Source organism: Ursus arctos, unplaced genomic scaffold (genome assembly GCF_023065955.2).
Source record: "Ursus arctos isolate Adak ecotype North America unplaced genomic scaffold, UrsArc2.0 scaffold_8, whole genome shotgun sequence".
NCBI lineage: Eukaryota > Metazoa > Chordata > Mammalia > Carnivora > Ursidae > Ursus > Ursus arctos.
The window spans coordinates 66,540,899-66,563,660 of record NW_026623100.1 but is presented as its reverse complement, the minus strand read 5'-3'; the positions used below and the strand labels follow the sequence as shown (position 1 = coordinate 66,563,660).

At 38.3% G+C, this 22,762-nt stretch overlaps 1 protein-coding gene across 2 annotated transcripts in view; it reads right to left on the bottom strand.

The window, feature by feature from the left end:
• DNAJC27 (DnaJ heat shock protein family (Hsp40) member C27) overlaps positions 1-22,762 on the bottom strand; it is a 32,565-nt gene that overhangs the window by 5,168 nt on the left and 4,635 nt on the right. Inside the window, exons 2-6 of one of the 2 annotated variants that reach the window (XM_026520046.4) lie at positions 19,857-19,939; positions 15,683-15,752; positions 8,085-8,249; positions 7,309-7,431; positions 1,797-1,957 (exon numbers count right to left, since the gene is read on the bottom strand). In XM_026520046.4, the coding sequence (XP_026375831.1) occupies positions 1,797-1,957; positions 7,309-7,431; positions 8,085-8,249; positions 15,683-15,752; positions 19,857-19,939 (602 nt within the window). The remainder of the gene's footprint in view (positions 1-1,796; positions 1,958-7,308; positions 7,432-8,084; positions 8,250-15,682; positions 15,753-19,856; positions 19,940-22,762) is intronic. The other variant, XM_044390669.3, reaches the window with a different exon arrangement.

Below are 22,762 nucleotides of genomic sequence, written 5' to 3'. Positions count from 1 at the left end.
CTTTTGTCCTTTACGTTTTATCAGAAGGATTTCTGTTTGGCTCTCCAAATTAGAGACATGGTCTTTGATTGTTTGCATGTGATGGAAAGTCTTGGGTGTCCACTGGGAAAGACTGAGGTCACAGGGCCATGTTCATGGTCCTCTAGGGTTGGGGTATGCGTTCTAAGGCTTTTTCTGCTCTTAAACCCTGAATTCTCTTGTTCTAAAACATGCATGGGGCTTTTTTTACATAGATAATTTTGATATTAGCTAACAAGAATCATATTCTCCCTTTCTGAAGAAATTTGAATTGCCAGAATTCTCCAAAATAACAAATGTATTAACAAACACATTTAACAAAGTAACAAATATATTAATTCTGCTGAAGATGAAGATTTTCTAGAAGTTCAAGAACAGTAAACATGGCAGTGAACAAACAGGAAAACTCTTTATAACCTTCAAACATCGTTGTTAGGTTCTGCTCAAATGTGCTCACTGTCACACAACGTTAGTTTGATAGACCCAGAGAGACAGAGGTAAGAGAAGCACATGTTTATATTGGTCAGTGGTAGAGAACTTATGGAGGTCCCGTACATTTTGGTAGATTCCAATTAACATAATAAATACATAAGGAACACGGAGTTTCTTTTTCCTTAATAAACACTGTTCTAAATAAGTAAAGTTTCTTCCGTTTACAGCCAGTCTCCCTTGACGGTGAAACGGAAGACGTTAGAATGAGACTATGGAGATCCAAAAGGACATTTAAAAGACACCAATTAACTGTGCTATATACACAAGATCACCCAAACTGTTCATGTGTTTAAAGCCTTCTCTGTAAGGCCTGGCAAGCCGAGGTGACCAGTAACTATCTTCCTCTTCCCCTGCCGTCTCGCCTTCTGGACCTGAAGATAGGCTATGAGACCAAAACGGAAAAGAGAAACTTAATGCCATTGGTACCAACAAGGTATTTCAACACGTTCTTTTCTTTTCTTTTCTTTTTTCTTTTTTTTTGTGGGAATCAAGGTGACAAAGTAGAAAGGGAGAAGGATGGGGAAGAAAGCTATGGTGCAAAGTAAAAAGATCTGAGAACCCTTGTAATTACAATAAAATTCATAATATGTACAGTAACAGAAGTGTTCTATTGTTAGAAGTTATATAACCATACCGAACAAGGATTTCTCCTTGCACAAGCAACAAAGAATAGTGATTGTATTTCTCTTCCTCCCAAATATTTCTTTTGGCTAAAAATAAAACCATTTAACATAAATTCATCCACAGATGAGGACCTAGCAGGATTCTGAGGGCCGCAGAAAGACAGAGCCAGCCAGACACACAGCGTTCAAGGTCAAGAACCAATTCTACCACTAACTCCTAGGGTCTTTGGACATGTGTTTAGTCTCACTGAATTCCAGTTTTCTCACCTATACAATGAAATGTCTGGATAAGATGCTAATATCCTTTTCCTCTTCTAAAATTCTGAAATTCTGATTTAAGATTTCTCTTTTGTAAGGTATTTTTTTAAGGTTATATTTGCTTCAGGGCTCCCATTCAACACAGACAAAAGCAGAGCACACCATTTCCGAAAGTATTCATGTGAATACGCTGCAGAGTTCCTTCATCAGGCCACTGTGCCCTCTACTTTGTTTCTCTGGCATTCAGTTAATTCACTGAAGAAGAATTATTACATAATCTAATGCATTTCCACACATCTTCCTATTTCCAGCCAATTACAAGAAGATATATCAGACTCATGATGTCGACAGCTGAGTTCTTCTCCGGGATAGAACTCAGCACTAATATTCCAGAGCATTGCTTACCTCGAGGCCCCAGGTTTGACTCCCAACATGTCCCAACTGTCTTTACTGTTTCGAATTCTGCGAATGGTGTCTGCTTGTTCTTTGGTGAAACTAGCACTGCTATTCGTGATAGGACGTTTCCCGCCATTTTCACATAAATCAACTATGGATACATAAAAGGTCTGCAAAAAGAAATCATCCCAGAATAGAACTGATATTATGAAAATAGGAATTCCTTTTAAGTATAACTTAAAGAATTTTAATATATTCCAATTACTTAAAATTCACCACAAAGCAAATATATAGTTTGGAAGATTGTTTCTTTTATTCTATACGTGTGTTTACATGTGTATGTACGTGCTTGTGTATTTTTTTAAGCACACAAAAGTATAAGGAATGAACTTTAAATGGCTCATAATCCTACCCTCAAACAACCACACTTGAGGTTAAGAGGTAGTAGATGAACACTTGTTAGAAAAATTCAAATAGTAAATAAAAGTATAAAATGAAAACTATCTCCGTTCCTCCCTTTGAAGTAACCGTTGTTAATATTCTTTGAGTATCTTTCCTGAAAAATCTTCTATCGGAATACCAGTACAACCATCTACACACTAAACAGTGACATAAAAGAAAGCATATTAAACATACTGCTTAGCTCCTTGCATTTTTTCCACATAAAAATACAGGGGCACCTGGCTGTTTTAGTTGGTAGAGTGTACAACTCTTGAACTTGGGGTTGTGGGTTCGAGCCCCATGTTGGGTATAGAGATTACTTTTAAATAATATCTCTTAAAAAAATACATCCTGGACTCCTTCTCTAGAGAGAAAGTATATATAGACACTTTCTTCATCCTTTTTAATGACTGTTCAGCATGTCACTGTGCGACTCTTAATTTATTTAACCAACTCCACTCCCTATTTTCTTAGACAAGTCGATTGTTTCCAGGTTTTGCTACTACACACAGTGCTTTAGTGAATACTTTGGGGGTGTGTGTGTGTGTGTGTGTGTGTGTGTATCTGCACTCTTGTGGAGATACTGCTTTCAGATTAATTCCTAAAAGGAGAAGTACTAAATAACGGTGTACAGACATTTTCATTTTTGATTTTGACAACTTTCCTACAAAACACCTGTGCCAGTTTATAGCCCCATCACAGTGTCGGCCACTATCCCCTTGTTTGTACCGGGCATACAGTACAGCTTCACTTTTGCCAAACCTATGTGTAGCACACAGTTTGGATTTGAGTTTCTTTAATTTTAAGTGAATTTGAGTGTCTTTTCATATGCTCAGTGGGTTTCTTTCTTCTGTAAATTGTTCAGATTCTTTGCCTATGTTTTTGATGTTTTTAGAAGCGAAAACTATTTTTTGATCCTGCTCCTACTTCATACCCTGTGCCCCGTTACTATTGTTAGATAACTTTGCTCAAAAGACTCATTTAATACATTATACTGCTTTCAAATTGACACATCTCTTCTTTCCTCCATCTCTTTTTTAATCTCTTGCTCTTCTTTTTCAGATATTTCTATAGCTCCTGTTATTGTCTAAAATTTTTCTATTTCTCTTAGACTCCTCCTTCTTATCTCCAGTAATAGCTAATAGCTTGGCAACCTAAACAAGAAGACTTGATTTGTGAGAAGGGTGCCAAAGGAAAAGCCACTAGATAGCAAGACAAAAGAAGAGGTAACATGATTTATTATTCTATCTTACTCTCTGTTCACAATGTGAATAAGACAAAACTAAGTTCCTTTCTGACATAAAGTATCTATAAGTATATAGGAAACAAAGAAAATATTTATTAAATTGAACCAGCAGGAAAGCATTGCTTCTAAGTGTTTGCTTACATAATAGCTTTATTACATTCCTTGTTAGCCTGTTTTTAAACAGATTAATTTATCCATTAGTGCTACCCAAGATTTATCTGAAATGATAAAGGCAACCTAAAAGTCATCACAGTTCACAGATGTTTGCTTGTGCTCTGCATCAGAAAGGTTTTCCCCCAGTTTATAAGTTAAACTAAAATATAAACACTCACAGATTTCTGAAGACACAAGTATTCACTCATAACAGACATGGTTTAGAAGGGCCAGCTGTGGTGTGGTGAACAGTAGAATTGAAGTCAAAATTCTATTTACATTCTGTGTCTAAGTTCCAGCCATGACGGAGTGATGGGTACCGGACTAGAATTCCTGCCATTAACTACTATCAAAATGGACAGATATATGAAGCAACTATTTTCAGGTAGTGGACAACAGCAAGGGCAATACTGCCACTTGGTTTTCTACCTGGAGTCCATTTCCTGACCAGGTAACAGAGAGCTGGTCTGAGTATTCCCAAAGTCCCACTGAATTAAAGAGACAGAGATCAGAGGTTAAGTATATGGAAGTGGTTAGAATCTACAGAGCAGGGCATTGGAGAGGAAGGAACGATGCAGGGTTGGGCCCCAGAAGTCCATGTGAGGGTTCCCCACTAATCTGTAGCTGAGGTCTAGGTTATACATACAGAGGGTGAGATCACCTGAGGCTTACCATGGGATTGAGAATAGAACAAATACACTGGAGGTCTAGTGGTGCTTTGGGAAGAGGCATTCCTGAAACACTACAGTCTGACCTTGCCAGAGCACAGAGATTGCCTTACTACCTCATTAGTACCCCTAGTATCTAGCTGAGACATCACAGAAAGGCTATGGCTTGTAGTAGACTCATCCTGACAAAATCCAACCCCAAGAGCTGACAAGATCTGCAAAGGAGACAGAATTTGAAGGCTGAGTTCTACCAAGTTAGAAGAGCTTGGGCAACACTTTGGGCTTCCTTCAGATTCTTGCTACAAAAGCAAAAAGCAAGCCCATGCAAGTTAAATGTAATCTGTCAATAACTGCCCAGTGAAACAAGAACCAATATTCTGCTGAGCAAAATAAAGAATCTAGACCCTCTACAATATATTATGCACAATGTCTGGTGTTCAATCAAAAATCACTACTCACACAAAGGAACAAGAAAATGTGATTCAAAGGGAAAAAAAGCTGTCAATAGAAACTGGGCCCAAGATGGTTCAGATATTGGACTTTGCAGACAAAGACTTTAAAGGAGCTATTATAGGGGCGCCTGGGTAGCGCAGTCGTTAAAGCGTCTGCCTTCGGCTCAGGGCGTGATCCCGGCGTTCCGGGATCGAGTCCCACATCGGGCTCCTCTGCTGGGAGCCTGCTTCTTCCTCTCTCACTCGCCTGCTGTGTTCCCTCTCTCACTGGCTGTCTCTCTGTCACATAAATAAATAAAATCTTTAAAAAAAAAATAAAGGAGCTATTATAAATATTTCAAAGAGGTAAAGGAAAATATAGTCTTAATAAGTGAACAGATAGAGAATCTCAGCAGAGAACCAGGAACTACACAAGAAAATCAAATGCAAATTCTAGGACTGAAAAGTATTGAATTGAAAAATTCACTCAGTGGATTTAAAAGCAGTTGAAAGTCAGACCACTAAAGACTATGCGATCTGAAAAATAGAGAAAAGGAAAGAAAAATAACATAGTCTCAAGGAGTGTGGGACAAAATCAAATGGAGATCAGGAAGGAAAAGAATGGAAAACAAAGCCAAAAAAATTTTGAACAAATAATGGTGCAAAACACCTGCCTAGCTATCTGAGAAACTCAAGAAACACCAATAAATAACTATAAAAATAAATATAAAGAGGATAACTATAAAGAGGATAAATTTTAAGAGAATCACATCTAGTCACATAGTCCAAAGCTGAAAGTCAGAGATAAAGTGGCTAGAGCGGAAAAACCCCCCAACACATTATGCGCAGAAGAATAAGAGTAAGAATGGATGCTAACATCTCATGAGTTGCAAGAGAGGCCAGAAGAGAATAGACCAACATCTTTAAAGTGCTGAAAGAAATTTAATCTTCAACAGTCATTATTTATACCCCTTGGACAAGTCACTTTACTACTCTTAGATGTTATAACATCTGGAATGATAATAAAACGTGCCACATACAGTAAGTCTCAAATGAGATGAAACACGTAAACTTCTTCAGAATTGTAAAACACTATTCAAATGATTAAGTATCATTATTACACCTAAAGAGGTACAAACTCACGCAGATTCATATACTCAATAGAATAGGGAGTGTGGCAAGCCAACAGCAACCTTATTTAGTCTTGAAATAGAAGCTGCTGATGCCCTGTCAGTCAAGGATGAAACCTGTCTTCTAATAGGGGTGGTGACATCTTAAGAGAAAGAAATTCAGCATAAAAGATTAAATAAAATCCCACTCAATAATTAAGAGCAACTCTTTATAGTATAGCTACATTATTTGAAATGCTAAAAATTCCCAAAATATCAGATATATTCATAAGAAAAAAAATGCATAATTCATGCCACCACTTATTTCCAAATGTATCTGTAATTAAGAGTTGACTTTACTTTTTAATTTATTGTTTTAAAAAAGCCTTGTTCTGGGGGCGCCTGGGGGCGCAGTTGGTTAAGCATCCAAATCTTGGTTTTGGCTTAGGTCGTTATCTCGTAGTCATGAGATCGAGCTCCACATCGGGTGCCATGCTCAGCTCGGAGTCTGCGTGAGTTTCTCTCTCTCCCTGTCCCTGTGCCCCTCCTGCTCGTGCTCTCTCTTTCTCTCTCTCTCTCTCTCAAATAAATAAATCTTAAAATAATAATAATAATAAGCCTTGTTCTGGGCACCCAGGTGGTTCAGTTGGTTAAGTGTCCAACTCTTGATTTCAGCTCAGGTCATGATCTCAGGGTTGTGAGATCAAGCCTGGATCAGGCTCTGTGTTGGCCTGGAGCCTGCTTAAGGTTATTTTTCTCCCTCTCCCTCTGCCCCCCTCCCTCTCTAAAAAAATATAAATAAACAAACAAACAAATCTCGTTCCCTTAAAAATTACTCAAGGTTAGTAATTTTTAAAAAATCACCATCCATTCAGGTTGCAATATGAATACATCCTTCCACTGCCTACATGGTGGGTAAGACCTTATTTTTATGTGTGACTGGCTGGACTCTGCAATGCCAGTCTCCTATCCTCTAACTGCACTCCTACCATGTAGGATTATATTAGCTACAGCAAGGAAATTTTGCCAAAGTAATGCTTCCATCTAACTATTCATGCAAATGTAACACCATTAACCAAAGGTAGTGTTAAAGAAAATCTTTATTCTACTATAAGTAAGTATATAATAACTGTTGTTAAACTTGATGATTGTCAGAATCACCTGGAAAGCTTTTTCAAAATATAGATTCCTAAGCTCCACCACAGCACGAAGCTTCCAGTAGGTCTGGAACCCGGAAAGCTGTATTTTGAAGAATTTCCCAGGGTAATTCTGACAGTCAGCCAGGTGTGGTCTCGAGCACACAGCAGGCAGACATCACACACAAACACACTCTCTCTTAATCTTTTTTTCACCAGCTTCTGAAAAGAACGAGCTTATTCTAATGAGAAATTCCTATCACATTTTTGCTTCTCATAATTTAAACTAAAATTTGGCACGGTCAGCCTTGGAACAAACAAAACAATGCTAGCTTACCTGGAACATCTCATTGATTCCTTCTCCAGTTTGTGCTGAAGTTTCAAAGTACAGGAACCCTTTGCTTTCGGCCCACAGACGCCCTTCACTTTCATCTACACAGCGGTGCTTGGTACAGTCAATCTGAAATAGAAAGTTGGGGGGCAGAGAGAAGACCCCAACCTTGACCCACTAGCACAGGCCCAGTGAGGTCTTCATCAACCCTTTACTGAGGCAAAAACTACTCTTAAATGAATGCCAGGATCAGTATATACAATTACGAGGACCAAAAGGGACCAAAAAAAAATTAAAAAAAAAAAAAGCCAATATTGAACATAGACTGATTTTCTGTGGCAAAATGACAAGTTCCTGCTCCCACACTTTCCACTTTATCCTTTAAGAAAACTGCTCCTCACCTCTGTCCAAGTTGGCTTCGTGATCTCTCCCACGCTCAAGGGGCCACAGTCTGCTCTTCATACATTTCCATAATGCATGCTGCACCTAATGACTGTCCCTTCTCTAACAGGTCAGAGTGTAATTACTAGGATCTACCTCCCTGCTCAGCCACCAATACCCTTCCCCGCGTACAGCACCAGAAAAAAGAAGATAAATATCCTGACATACAGGAGTTTATATTTTTATTCTTCATGTTTCGGGGATGTATGTTTTGAAAAGCTGTTGATTCCTATGGTATAGAATAAGGACTTCTTTTCTTTTCATTTGTTCCCCAAAACTCAGAGCTGCACTCTTCCCATATGAACCCAGGAAGTTGAGCATACCGTTCTCGAAGCAGTTACCTTGTTGGCACACACTGCAAATACAATATTTTCCATGTTTCCATGAGGTCCGAGATCTTGTTTCATCTCTGCCAGCCACGCATCAAGGGCATCAAAGGAATCTTTCTGCCCAACATCATAGACCAGTATTACACCCTGTGTATCCTTGTAAAACTCATTACGAACCTTCACACAAAAGAACAGATGTGCAAATTGTAGGTTTTGTGATTTTATAATTTATCTCACAGTCATTAACATACCAAAGTGTGTTCTTTGGTGTATTCATAGTATTTGTTATTGTATCTCAATACATATTGGTCTTAAGGGGACTTTTTATAAAATCAAAGTAACATGATTAAAAAAACCCTACTAGTACAAGGTCTTGTGATGAAAGCAACAGCTTCCTGCCCCATCCCTTCTCATCTCCAGCTCCACTCCCTAGAGGCAATCAATCTTTAATTCTCGCTAGTGGACCTTAAAATAACACAAATTCTACAGAGTGAAGCCCTCCTCAGGAAGAACTGGAGGATGAGTGAACACTTTAGAAGAACTTAACGCAAAAAGGACACAAGCATCAGCAAGAGGTACAGCCATGTAAGCACCACAGCCCAAAGCTGGCTTCCCCAGGCTGCAAGGCAGGGCTTCTCTGACTCTTGGGTCTGCACACCAGCTTCAGAACTCTGAACTCAGAGCCTCAGTGGGATTTCATGGCTCTGGAGACAGATCTGTGTTCACACTTAACTTACTAGTTGTGTGATCTTGGGCAAGTCACTTAACCTCTCTGCGTCTCAGTGTCCTCCTCTGTAAAATGGGGATAGTACTACTTACTTCACAGGGTGATTATGAGGCAAAGCATCTAAATGATGCCTGCAAAACAATGTGTATTCTCACCTTCTGCCTGCCTTCCTCACACTCCTTCTCTGATTGTCCTCCTTTGATATTTTTTGCTAGAAATGGCCACTTGCTTCCGGGGCATATCTATAAGTCTAGGAAGAGGCAGCATGAAGTACAGGGCACACGAAAGTGGCAGAAGAATGGTAGGTTGAGTGGGTGTGGAGTAACATTGACAGACCGGGAGTTTCAGGTCAAAATTCCAGTAAGAACCTTGACAGAGGCCATGTATTACTCATTCTTCTCAGAGAATTCCAGTACGTACACACCCACACCAGTCTGTAGTAAGATATGAAGACATCTTACACACATCAGGCATGAAATTTAGGTTTCTGAGTACAGACAGACTCCTGGGCCAAGAATGCAAATGTCTATTAATTCGTAGAAACAGAAGCAGCTATCCCCTAAACTAAAACCAACAAAATCAGAAAGCATTAAAGTGATGGACATCGGGGTCTTCTCCCCTCAGTCCCCACCGTCCTCAGCCTGCCTGTAGTAGTGAACACGGGCCTCTCCCTTCTTTCCTGAAACTTGCTGCCTTGGCTCCCATACACCACATCCTCCGGGTGCTTGTCCGGTCTCTAACCAACTCCTCCTCTCTCCACCGCTCCCACTCCAGCTGGCCGCTATAATTCCCCAAATCCCATCTCAGGCCCTCAGCCTTTCTTTTTCAACCCTTCCTTCCAACTCAGACAACATAACCACTTGCAAAGTTTCAACTGCGAGAACCTCCAAGATGAGCCTTTTCATCTGTGCTTCCAGACCCGCGTTTCTAGTTAGTTCTAGACTCTGCCAGCAGAATGTCTTTTTGGAATCTCAACTACAATATGTACAACAGGTAACCCTCCAACTTATACCTTCCCAACCTTTTCTTTCCCTTGAACTTCTAGTGATGAAAGGAGCACACCATTCTCTGAGTCGCGTGGATTGAAAGTCTGGCATTAACCTTTGCTGCTTTCCTCTCCCTTTTCACTCAGCAGGTACAAACAATCCTGTAGGAGCTACCTCTGCCAGGCTTCCTGCACCCGTCACTTCCTTTCCATTTCCACATGCCAACATTACACTATCTCTTGCCTACTACTGCAAGAATTTTCTAAGTAACCTCCCCAGCAACATTATACACATTGCATATTTATCTTTTTAAAGCCCTGGTTCAGAAATTCTTTAGTGTTTTCCTACTGGCAACCCCCTAAAGTTCAAATTCTTTTAATTGGTGTTGAAAGTTTCTGATCAGTCCTCCACCAGCTTCCCAGTCTTATCCTCCTCCTACCTCCTGTCCTTCAGAGTGGATAATCTCTCATTCCCCAAACTTGCCCTGTGCCTCTCTAACTCCATCTGGAAACAGACACCTCTTTAATCTTTCAAGTTTAGCTATGACACTGTATCTTTCATGGAGTTTTTCCTGCCCCATGCCTCACCATCTAACCCCCAACCCCTGCCAAACAGAATCTAACCTCTGTATCCCTGGAATACCACCGACTGTGTTTCTAGTAGTGCTCATATCACTTCCTGTCTGGTTTTATAGTTGGTAGCATATACAGCTTCCTTCCCCAGTAGACTGCAAGCCACATGAAGGCATGCATCTTGATGTGTCCATCTTTGTGTCGCCAACAGGGCCTAGCAGGTGTAAGTATTCGAGACATTTTCAACCAAGAAGAACTGAATGTAGAGAATGTAAGTAGAGGCCAAAGAATTTCAAAATGCAAATTATGCTATCCAGAGGGAGATCTGCATGTAATAGAGATTTAGGCAAGCTCCATGGATTTCTCTTTCAACTGACTCAAGTTCAAGTCCGGGCTCAGCAACTAGCTACCTCTGTAATCTTGAGTAAGTGGTTTTATCACCTCCAGGTTTAGTTTTCTCATCTGTAAAATGAAAAAGGAGAAGTTTCAATGGTCCCCCACAGCTCTCTTATTCTTGGCTCCCAAAACAGCTCTCTGATATTAGTCCTGGAAATCTTGTGGCATCCAAAGTTTAATTAAATAGGATGCTAAGGGAATTGCTATTATTTCTTAGGGTGGAGATGGCAAACTTTCTAGCTTGTAGGTCAGAGAAAGCCATTAGTTTAATATCACTCAGGCCTCAAGAATTTTCTATAGACCATCTAACTCATACCAGCAAGCCCCAGAATGATGTGTGCATCAGTGGAAGCAAGACTGTTGTTAAGATACAGGCCCAGCATTCCCTTGCGGTCCTCTCTTTGACACTTTCCTCTGAGGGTGATGTCTCACATGCTAAGCAGACTGTCCTTTCTCAGTAGGCCCTTTGGGTAAACCTGTCGAGAGGACAGATGACAGTATTAGCTTCAATGGAGGACAGGCCTCAAGGATGGGGGGAAGCCAAGGATCATGAGAATGCCTATGGATGCCTCACCAGGTGTGTGTTGAGCAAAAATATACTTTGGTCAGTTTGGAGCTTAGGGAGAAGATGGCTTTGGTCTTATCAAAAAGGAGGGTTTGAGCTACAGACAAGTAAATATTTGACAAAAAAGGAAAAAAATCAAAGCTATTCAGAGAAAAGGTACTTCAGAAGTGGTGATTTCAAGGAGCTTCTATTAATTATACTTCTATCTTTTTGAGCTGCTGGGGGAAAAAAGCTATTGTAATTTCAATTTGCTTTGATAAGATGTCTACTGTCTAATGACAGAAAGTAAAGGAACACTAAGTGTTTTTCACTAGACAATATCTGGAAGGTTGTGTTCAGTTCTCAGCTCCTTATCAGCTAACTAGAGATTATCCACAAAGGATGTTGAGAAGCCTAGCTGGGACGAGACTAGAAAATACTTTACCTGAAAAGGAGCAGATTAACAAATATTAGAAAGGTTCTGTTGTGGAAGCACAGAGTCAGTCTATGTTGTTCCAAAAACAAGGCCAAGATCAATAGTGAAAGTCAAAGGAAGGCAGCCTTCAAAAGGGAGTTCTTAGTCCAGTTTTTAACTGTATAAAGGCTGAACTTGTGAAGCAGTGTGACCCCATCATTAGAGACATTCATTCTCCAAACTATTACAGTTTGTACCACTCAAAACTATCTTGTATATCATATCATTCCTGGATTCCCACCAACCTGTGTAATTCTTACTTATCCATCAATGTTTAATTTAAACATCACTTCCTTCAACAAGACTTCCTGTCCTCCCAGATAAGCTAGGTTAGATATTAAATGCTCCCAAGTATTCTGTCATTTGTTTAACATCTGTCTTCTCTGACAGATTTGTGTTCCATGAGGACAGGGACTGTGTATTGCCAGTGTCCAACACAGAAACTGGCACACTGGTATGTGGTGAATGAATGATGGCCATTAATAGGGAAGGTTACAGAAAGAAATCCTACAGTGGCAGAGTTCTGGACCACACTAATTCTCAGGCATTTTCTAACTCTGCATTTTTATGACTTTGGAGAAATCTAAGATTTATTCTAGCATTTCTGGTAGTTAGAATCTATGCCAAGCTTGCAGGCACCTAGAGCCTCCATTCCTTTTATCACTGACAATATTCTATACTTGTAAAATTGATTTAACTCAGTAAGCCTTCACATTTAAAAAGAATTCATTCTACCTAAATATTTGGGTATACTCACAAGATGGAAGATTATACAGCCAATATATTATTTTTTCTCCAGGAAGGTAAAGTAGATACACTTTTCCCTATTCTTCCTGCAAAGTACAGGTAAAAACCCTGAGCGTTATATATAAATCACATATAAGAGGACACATGGAAGACGGAGAGAAGACAGGTAAGCCAGGGACTTCGGGATCCAACAAATGACACTGTTCTGTTTCCTGGATTTTCTTCTGCCTCATATATCTAAGACTTGGAACTGAAAAAGTACAACTTAGAAATGCCAGTGGGTACAGACAAATAAAAGCCCAACAAAAGCCTGTTCTCTTTAGCCAAAGGAGCAGGAAAGGGGTAGCCTCATAAGACAAAAGAACTTTAGATGATAACCCTACTCCAGCCAGATGCCTCAGGAACAATCTGTCTCTCCATCCCCACCCACTTAAGCAAAGGCTGAGGGGGAGATTGTGGAAAAATAAATTACTGAAAATAGCTAAACTAAACTAAAAAAGCTTAATAGTTGGGCTCAGCAGTAGATTGGAGGAGACAGTGGACAAACTCAGTGAACTGGAAGGCAAAACAGTAAAATTTACCCCATCTGGAACAACAGAGAGAACATAAACTTAAAAACAAAAACAAAAACAAAAAAACAGTCTCAGGGACTGATACAATTATAAGAGATCAGTTCAGGAAGGGGAGAAAAAACAGGGTGGGGCTGAAAAGTACTCAAAGAAATAACAGCTGAAAACTTCCTAAATTTGGTAAGAGACATAAACCTACAGAATAAAGAAGCTGTGAAAATCCTAAACATGAAAAACCCAAAGAAATCCATGCTAACACACATCATAATTAAACCTTAGAAATTAAAGACAAAGGAAAAATCATGAGAGCAGCTACAGAAAAATGACCTCTTCTATGTGGAAAACATTTTCAAATGATAGCAGATTTCTCATCAGCATCCATGGAGGCCAGAGGAAAGAAGTACGCTATTCAAGCGCTGAAAGAAAAGAAATATCAGCCCAGAATCTTATAACCAGAAAAAGTAGTCTTCAGGAACAAAGGGGAAATCGAGACATTTTCAATCAGGGAAAACTAAGAGAATCTGTTGCCAGCAGATTTATGCTTAAAAAATGGCTAAAGGAAATTCTTTAAACAGAAAGGAAACGATGAAAATGGAACTATGGAATACAGCAAAGGACAGAAGAACAGAGTAAGCAAAAATATGGGTAAATATAACAACCTTCCCTTCTTTCTTGAGTTTCCTAAATTATGTTTGACAGTTAAGCAAAGATTAAACTATCTGATCCGGTTCTAATGATATACAGAGAAAATTTTAAGGCAATTATCAATGGGGGAAGATAAAGAGATGCAAAGGGAAGAAAAGTTTCTAAAATTCCATTCAAACTGTTAAAATGATGACACCAAAAGACTGTGCTAACTTCAATAGTTTTACAGCTACAACACCCACTAAGGTAGCTATTCAGAGAGATTTATTCAAAGACATTATGGACAAATCAAAATGGAATTCAAAAAGTGTTCAACTAAACCATAGGAGGCAGGAAACAAAACAGAGAACTGGAAAAACAGAACAAACAGAAAACAAAACAAAAAATAAAAGGCAGACTTGTGCCCCAATATACCCATAATTACATTAAATGTAAATGGTCTAAAGATATCAATTAAAGGACAGAAATTGGAATAATGGATTGAAAAACATGACCCAACATGGGCCATCTACAAGAAAGTCACTTTGAATACAATGATATAAGCAGACTGAAAGCAAAGGGATAGAAAAGGATATACCATGCAAACATTAATCAAAGGAAAGAACAAATGGCTATATTAATATCAGATAGAGTAGACATCAGAGCAAAAAAATTACCAGAGACAGAGGGGGAGATTATATAAAAATAAAACTATAAAAAGAAGACATAACAATCCTAAATGTGTATGCACCAAATAGCAAAGCTGCAAAATATACGAAGCAAATATGATAGGACTGAAAGGAGAAACAGACAAATCCACAATCATAGTGGAGACTCTAACACCCCTCTCTCAGCAATTGATAGAACAACCAGACAAAAGGTCAGCAAGGATATAAAAGAATTCAACAACACCACTGGCCAACAAGATCTAATAAATATTTGTAGGACACTCCATCCAACAACAGCAGAATACACACCCTTTTCAAGTGCCCACGGAAGATGAAGACAGACCATATCCTGGGCCCTGAAAAAAAACTCAACAAATTTAAAAGAATCAAAATCATATAGTACGTTTTCTCATCACAATGGCATCAAACCAGAAATTAGTAACAGAAAGATAACCAAAAAATCTCTAACATTTGGAAACTAAACAGCACACTTCGAAAAAAATCCATAGGTCAAACAGAAAGTCTCAAGAGAAATAAAAAAACACACTGAATGAATGAAATATGAATGAAACTGAAAACACTACATATCAAACTGTGTGGGACACAGCGAAGCAGTGCTGGGCGGGGAACTGACAGCACCAGATGGACACATTAGAAAAGCAGAAAGTCTCAAATCAATAACATAAGCTCCCACATAAAGAACCTAGAACAAGAAGAGCAAAAGAAACACAAAGCACGCAGAAGGAAGGAAATAATAAAGATAAAAGAAGTCAAAGGCCAAACCAGAAAAGAGCAAAGAGTCTCTTCAGGGAAAATGAACCACCCAAGGAAGGAAAAACAAAAGAGAATGGCCATGAGACTCATTTCGTGACTCAGAACAGATAAGCAGGTGGGGTCCTCTCCGGAGAGATAACACGAAAGGCTGAGGAGTGAACTGGAAAGATCACTCTAGTACCTTGCTATGAAAGAAGTCACATTCCTGAATTCTTAAGTCCAAGTGTGAATATAATTATCCTTTCACATTCTGGGCTAAGGTACAAAGTATAAAGCAACAGTCCTTTGAAAGTTAAAATGTCTGATCTAAGTGTTTGAAACATTAGCAATGAAATTTCCTACCACTACTTAAGGGGATGGAACAAAAGGTTTTCATTCAGTTAAGGCTAAGAAAGGAAGCCACAACCACCAGCTAAATTCACCTAATTTTATACATGATTTGCATACTGGTTGTTTCAGATAACTCAGGATATTTCCCTAATCCACTGACAATACTGAATACAGGTTTTCTCAAAAAGGCTTTCTTACCTCATAGAAGAAGGGATGGCCAGCCATATCAAAGATGTTAACTTTGATTTCTCTGTCTCTGACTTGTACCCTGAAAAGTTCAAATGGAAACAATTCCAAAGAAGGTTATGGCTTCTGCATTCCCATTCATATTATTTATGTCATTTACGAATTTTAAAAAGGTATAGTATGAAATTTAACAGAGGCTTTCTTAGTGCCTCTTTTTGATACCAGATAATCGTTACAACAGAAGCTGGCAACTTGGCAGGTCATCCTGCCTCCTTATTTTAAGAACACTGAGACTGCTTGTAATAAGCACCCTCATTGACCTTTGGCTTACCTCAAGACACTTCAGACCACATCCCTTAACTAACAGATACCGGCTATTACCATGGAACTAAGAAAACTGATCTGGGACAAGTAGGAGTGAGATGAAGGAAAACAAAATATTTTATTTCACTTAATAAGACGTCTTAACACATCAAAAACTAATGATGTACTATATGGTGACTAACATAACATAATAAAAAATTTTTTTAAATGGGCAAAAACGTAGGGGCGCCTGGGTGGCTCAGTCGTTAAATGTCTGCCTTCAGCTCAGGGCATGATCCTGGCGTTCTGGGATCGAGTCCCACATCGGGCTCCTCCGCTGGGAGCCTGCTTCTTCCTCTCCCACTCCCCCTGCTTGTGTTCCCTCTCTCGCTGGCTGTCTCTCTCTCTCTGTCAAATAAATAAAAAAATCCTTAAAAAAAAAATGGGCAAAAACACACACACACACACACATTACTACTGGTTATGTGTGGTTACCATGCAGAACAGTAACTAAGGTGTGTGATCTTCATTGAGCAAGAGCAACAGTCAACTTGTTTTCAAAATTTTTAAATGGAGAAAAGAACAAAAAGGGAACATAACAGCTATTCATATTAGAATTAAATACTGTCAACATCATAGCATATTTGCATCTTGTCCTTTTTATTTTTTTCAAGAAAAATCACTATTGGTAAATAAATTAATGAAATATTGTAAGTACTTCAAACACCCAAGAAAAATACAAAGATGAAAGTTTAAAATTTATCCCAAATCCTATCACCCAGAAAAAACCATCATCAATATAGATGAACATCACTGCAGTCTTTTTCTATGCATAGATATGACTGATAAACATATGCATTTTTATAAAAATGGGATCGTGCTATTTTAAAACAGAAAGTATAAAATTTATTTGTTACTGAATTTAACAAAAGAAAAAGGAACTGAACTAGAATTATTGAACTTTAAATATGTTTCCTGATCACAAGAAACATTTCCTAATAGACCCGTCTAAGTTAAGAATAGGAATTATTCACAATAAATTAACAGATTAGAATCATTATGTTTTTAAGTGGCGTGTTTCAGTTTAGACAGCATTGACATGACCCCCTCCTACGGAATACAAGGACATCAGTACTTGCTCTCACTGTCCCTACACTACTTCCTGGTTTGTTTATTATTATTATTCCCTTTTCCACAGTTATAACATCCCTTTTCTATTCTGAAACCATAATTCCTACAGTTGTTTTATATTACTTGCAGATTTAAATTAAGCTAACCACTAACCATTTCTTTATTCCTAAATTCTCTACAATATTTCATCAATTCCAAAATGTGTACTTGTTTTCATTTTAACATCTGTGAAATCAGGATCCATCTTATAAAAGAGGATGTGAGAACAGTAAAACAGAATAACAACAGAGTCTGAGAGCATCTGGAGAAAATCTGGTATAATAATTTATATTAGAAAATTCTGACTTAAAGAGATAGCAGCTGAGAGGGGATGTAACTAAAGGCTATAAAGTAGGAATGAACACAAATGTATTCACACACTGAAACTGAAAGGGTTAATTTAATTCAGATGCCAGACAGGGCAATTATCTTAAGAAAAATGGTAATTCATTACCCCAAGGTCATGCTTTCCTAAGTTGTGGCCTGAAGACCACCTGCATCATTATTATGAGAGGCTGTTAAAAATGCAGATTCCGGTGCCCCACCTCAGACCTGGCAAATCAGAATCTTCGTGGGCGGGTCCCAGGAGTCTGCATTTTTACAAACTCCACACGTTATTCTTCAATATGCTGGGATTTGAGCTTCACCATGTTGGAAACAGGGAGGATGGAATGGGTATCTATTATTTTGACTTCCCCGGAGTACCCCCCGTTTCCTCTCCCAGTTGTGGTTCAGATGGGTTCTGCTACATGTTCTTAGTGATCCCACTCTGTTGGCCGCAGCCAGCTGAGCTGGGGAAAGGCACCTGTCCCCACCTGGACAATCAAACCTTCCCTGGGATTTTTAAACTTGGAATACTAGCTTTGGTCCCTCTCTGGAAGTAAAATTCACAATGTGAGACTGAGATCTGCTGGCAGCCGTGTAAAGGAAGCTAACAGGTGGAAGTAAATGATCTGTCCCTGGTTCCGGCCATCTCTAAGGCCCAGCATTCTCGTAATTGGATTATGTGAATCGATTAATATCCTTTATTTTTCATTATTATTATTTTTTATTTTTTTATTTTTATTTTTTGCTTGAGTTGGTTTGAGTTGGGTTCCTATCAATTATATTCTCCTGATTCACCACGGGACAACCATCTTTCTCCAAAAAAATTTTCAGCCTGAAATAGAATAGTCTGTTGACTAAAAGCACCACAGTTCTATGGCATAATATGGTGATTCTCATTTCTTAGGTGAATAAATTAGCTACTTATATGGATTCAAAACAAAACTGCCTTAAACAGTATCTCCTGCCATATCACTGATGAAATTCTGTGTCCTAAGGTATAGATATACCCCACCACTTTAGTCCACCTTCTTGAAAGCTGCCTTCATATTCTAATCTTGCAAACTTCCTCTTCAGATGTATCTATCTTACCCAATAATACATTGTTTGTTTTTTAAGATTTTATTTATTTATTCGACAGAGATAGAGACAGCCAGCGAGAGAGGGAACACAAGCAGGGGGAGTGGGAGAGGAAGAAGCAGGCTCATAGTGGAAGAGTCTGATGTGGGGCTCGATCCCATAACTCCAGGATCACGCCCTGAGCTGAAGGCAGACGCTCAACCGCTGTGCCACCCAGGCGCCCCAATAATACATAGTTTTTTAGTATCTACTATGTACAAGCACTGTACCAGGCACTTGGAAATGATAATAGCCCCTTTTTCGTGGAGCTTACAATCTAGCAGGAGACATTAAACATATATAAATAATAATGACATGTGGCTATTTATTCTAAGAACCATAAATAGCATACAGAGGTTCAATATTTCTGTCACTTGCAACCAGAAAGAGTCCTGACTGATAAAGGAGGTATTCCAAGGCCTTATGGGAACAAATTTTACACCTTGAAGAGTGTGACAGATGGAGAGATGAGGGGAAAGGACATTTGAGGTGGACAGAATGAATAATGGCACTGAGACAGGAAAATATGAGGACAGCAGTGCAGTGTGGATGGAGGGTAAAGTGTGTAAAGGAATGCAACAAGAGGGAAAGAAAGGGGGCAGGTTAGGGCCAGAAGAGTGAGCCCCTGAAATTCCACCTTCGGAGAGTGTGCAGTATACCTCAATTCTATGCTTTGGCAGGATTATTTCCTATTAATATAACCCTATCTCCCCAACCCACCCTCGATTCATCTCCAGATCAATCCCCACTTCTTCCCAATTTTACTTCTGCTAGACCATTTTCTAGATACCAATAGGTTATAAAGATCATAAACCAATAAAGGATGTTCTCTGGTAGAAAATTTTATAATATTTAGGTATACATATCTATATCTATAGATATATATAATATAATCTATCTATATAATATGATATAATATATTAAAATATAAAATTTTATAATATTTAGACTTTTTAGAAAGAATATCTCAAAATGCTCTACAAACATATCTGCTAATAGGACCTATTTATGCAGAAACATGTTTCCTAAAAAGTACATTGGCCAGTTAGGCTTTTTATTAACCTGCTCATTGTTGTTGACCCTACACCTAAGGCAAGGAAAAAAGAATGTGCTCAGTGATGAACAAATTATATGATCACTACATATCTGTAAAGATCTCTTATTCCTATCTTTCCTGATTTATCTTCAGAATCTCTATTTCAAGATACATCATTTTAGAGTGGTTTGAACGTCTGTGTAATTTACAAGTCCAAAGAAACAATGTACTTACTTTGTGACTCCATAGTCAATTCCAATTGTTGCAAGATATTTAGACACAAATCTTTTCTCACAGTATCGTTTTATAATACAGCTCTAAAAAGGTAAAAAACACATGCTTTTAGTAAATACACTCAGGAAACACAAAATTAGCACAGTTCTTCATTATGGTTTCTTCACCCACCACAATGAGAGAGAAAGCATTTTCAAAGAACTGAAAAAAATGCTAAAACTGAAACTTTTAAAGAAAAATTATTTCAATGTTCTTCCCTTAATACCAAACATGTTTTCAGTTTAGTTCTCCAACCTTGTGCTCTTTTCTTTTAAAGACTTACTCTTATGCTTCCAACAATACCACCAAAATGTTTAGCCTTGCCCTCCTTTCTCAAAAGCATATCTACATCTTCGAATACTAAGACTACTTTCTACTTGGGTGTCTTGCTGTTACCTCAAATTCGACATGTTCAAAAATGACCTAATCCTATACATAAAAACAGTTCATTGGGCTGATATCCTGGTTCTGTTAATAATACCACCATTTTCCCAACCTCAGAGGACTAGAATATTAAAGCCATGTTCGATTCTGAGCCTAAGTCTTCTAAAGGTTTCTTGCCTCTTTCTCTTCATTCCAATTCCCATTGACACCTTTTGGGTTTAGATCCTCATCATCAACTCCTAGACAACTGTAGGAAATTCTTTACTGGTCTTTCTGCCTTCCCTTCCTCCCAGCCTTGGTCAATATTGTACACCACTGACATTTTTCATTCCCTGACATTCCCTAACTCAAAAACCTTCAGTGGCTTCTCAGTGCCAAGTTTGAAATCCAAATTCCTTTGTCCTTTTTTCAAGGTTCTCCATAATCTGGCCCTAATCTGTATTCCCTGTCTGAACCCTTCTAATATAAACTCTCCATTTCTGCAAAACTCCCAGAGACCTGACTTCCTGACTTTTGCCCTTACTTTCCCCTCTATTGGAATGAGCTTTCTCCCTTCTTTCCAAATCTTACTTATCCTTCAAAGCCCAGATCAAACTCGGAGCTGCAGGTTATAAGAGATCTTGCCTGCATCTGAACTCTTCTAACACTTCACATGCATACTAATATATACACATATATTACACACACACACGCCAGCAGTCATACATTGTTTTGTATTGTTAGTTATCATTTCACGTGTGTATATTCACCGTATCTCTTCAGCTAGACAGTAAACTATTTGAGGACAACAAACACCAGTATTCTACTTCTATCTTTTTGCTCATGTCAATGAAATTTGCTCAGTGCCAGCGAAAACCAATTTTAAATGACTTGTATATTAATAACAACCCTTAGCATTCATGAAACTTACAATTTACTTGGGAGTGCTAGTAATGGAGTTTATTCTGCTCAAATCCTTCCCTGATGAACGTTAACCTAAATTAAATAGGACAGTTAATTTAAAAAGCAGTTAATAAGCTTATTGTGAACTGAAGGGAAAATTTCTTTGGAGTGACTACTGCTAAGAGGCTATACTTTTAAAAGCATTTTAGAGCGTGATCGCACCTCACAAACATTTTCTCTCACAATGGCTTGGGAAAAATGAATATAGCCTTTTTCTAAATTATTCATGAAACTAAGAGGCCTGGCAGTCCTTAACTACAGAACACTATTTAAACACTAGTTCTAAGTATTTAACAAGACACACATTTAAGTAATTGTATTAATAACCACTCCCTATAACACAAATAGACAGGGCTCCTGGTCCTTAGGGTCTTATAAGCTAAGTTAAATAACATAAATACAGAGAGAATGTTTTGCTTTCACTATTTTTCTTAAATAGATTTTTAAGGTACTTTTCCTTTTTAATTAATGCAATTTCAGTTAAAATCTTAACAGGTTTGGCCCTCTTTTTAAATAGAATTTTCCTAAAATTCAAATGAAAGAACAACTATCTTGGAAGAACTACTCAAAATATGAAAAGAGGAATGGGGCAGGGCAATAGAAAGAGGAGGGAACCTACCTTAATAGATATTAAAATATAGTCTGAAACCTATCTAGACAGTATTATATTGGCATAAGAATAGACAAATAGGTCAGCAGAACAGAAGAGAGAGCCCAGAAATAGATCCCATTAAAAGAAGAAATTTTAGGGCGCCTGGGTGGCACAGCGGTTAAGCGTCTGCCTTCGGCTCAGGGCGTGATCCCAGCGTTCTGGGATCGAGCCCCACATCAGGCTCCTCTGCTGTGAGCCTGCTTCTTCCTCTCCCACTCCCCGTGCAGTGTTCCCTCTCTCACTGGCTGTCTCTATCTCTGTCGAATAAATAAATAAAATCTTAAAAAAAAAAAAAAAAAACTTCTAAAAAGAAGAAATTTTAAAAGTGACCAAGGTGATACTTAAAGTTAAGGAGAAAAGGATGATTTCTTTAGTAAAATGCTACTCGCACAAGTTAGGCCCTTCTCAAAATACAAAAATAAATTCAGTTGAATTTGTGATTTTAAAATTTAAAAATAAAACAACAGAAGAAAATGTGTACCATCACTTCTCGGCCCTTTGGCTAAGATCAAGTGCAGAAGAAATGTGCAACCTTAGGGAAACCTTCTCAACCAAGAAAGAAAACTCAAAAACCAAAAAAGAAAGGAGAGGCATAACTGAATATATAGAAATAATAATGATCATAAAAGCAACCGTGTGGCAAAATATTTATAAAAATATTAAAAGACAAATGACATACTCAGACAAATATTCATTACTCATATGGCCGGCAAAAAGTTACTATCTCTGATGTTCCTGAACCAGAAAAATTGATAAGAAAGACACCTCATCCAATAGAAAAATGAGTAGGGAATATAAATATACAGAAGAGCAAATCCAAATAGCCAAAAAGCATATGAAAATGTGCTCAACTTCATCTGTAGTCCATGAAATGCAAATTAAAGTAATA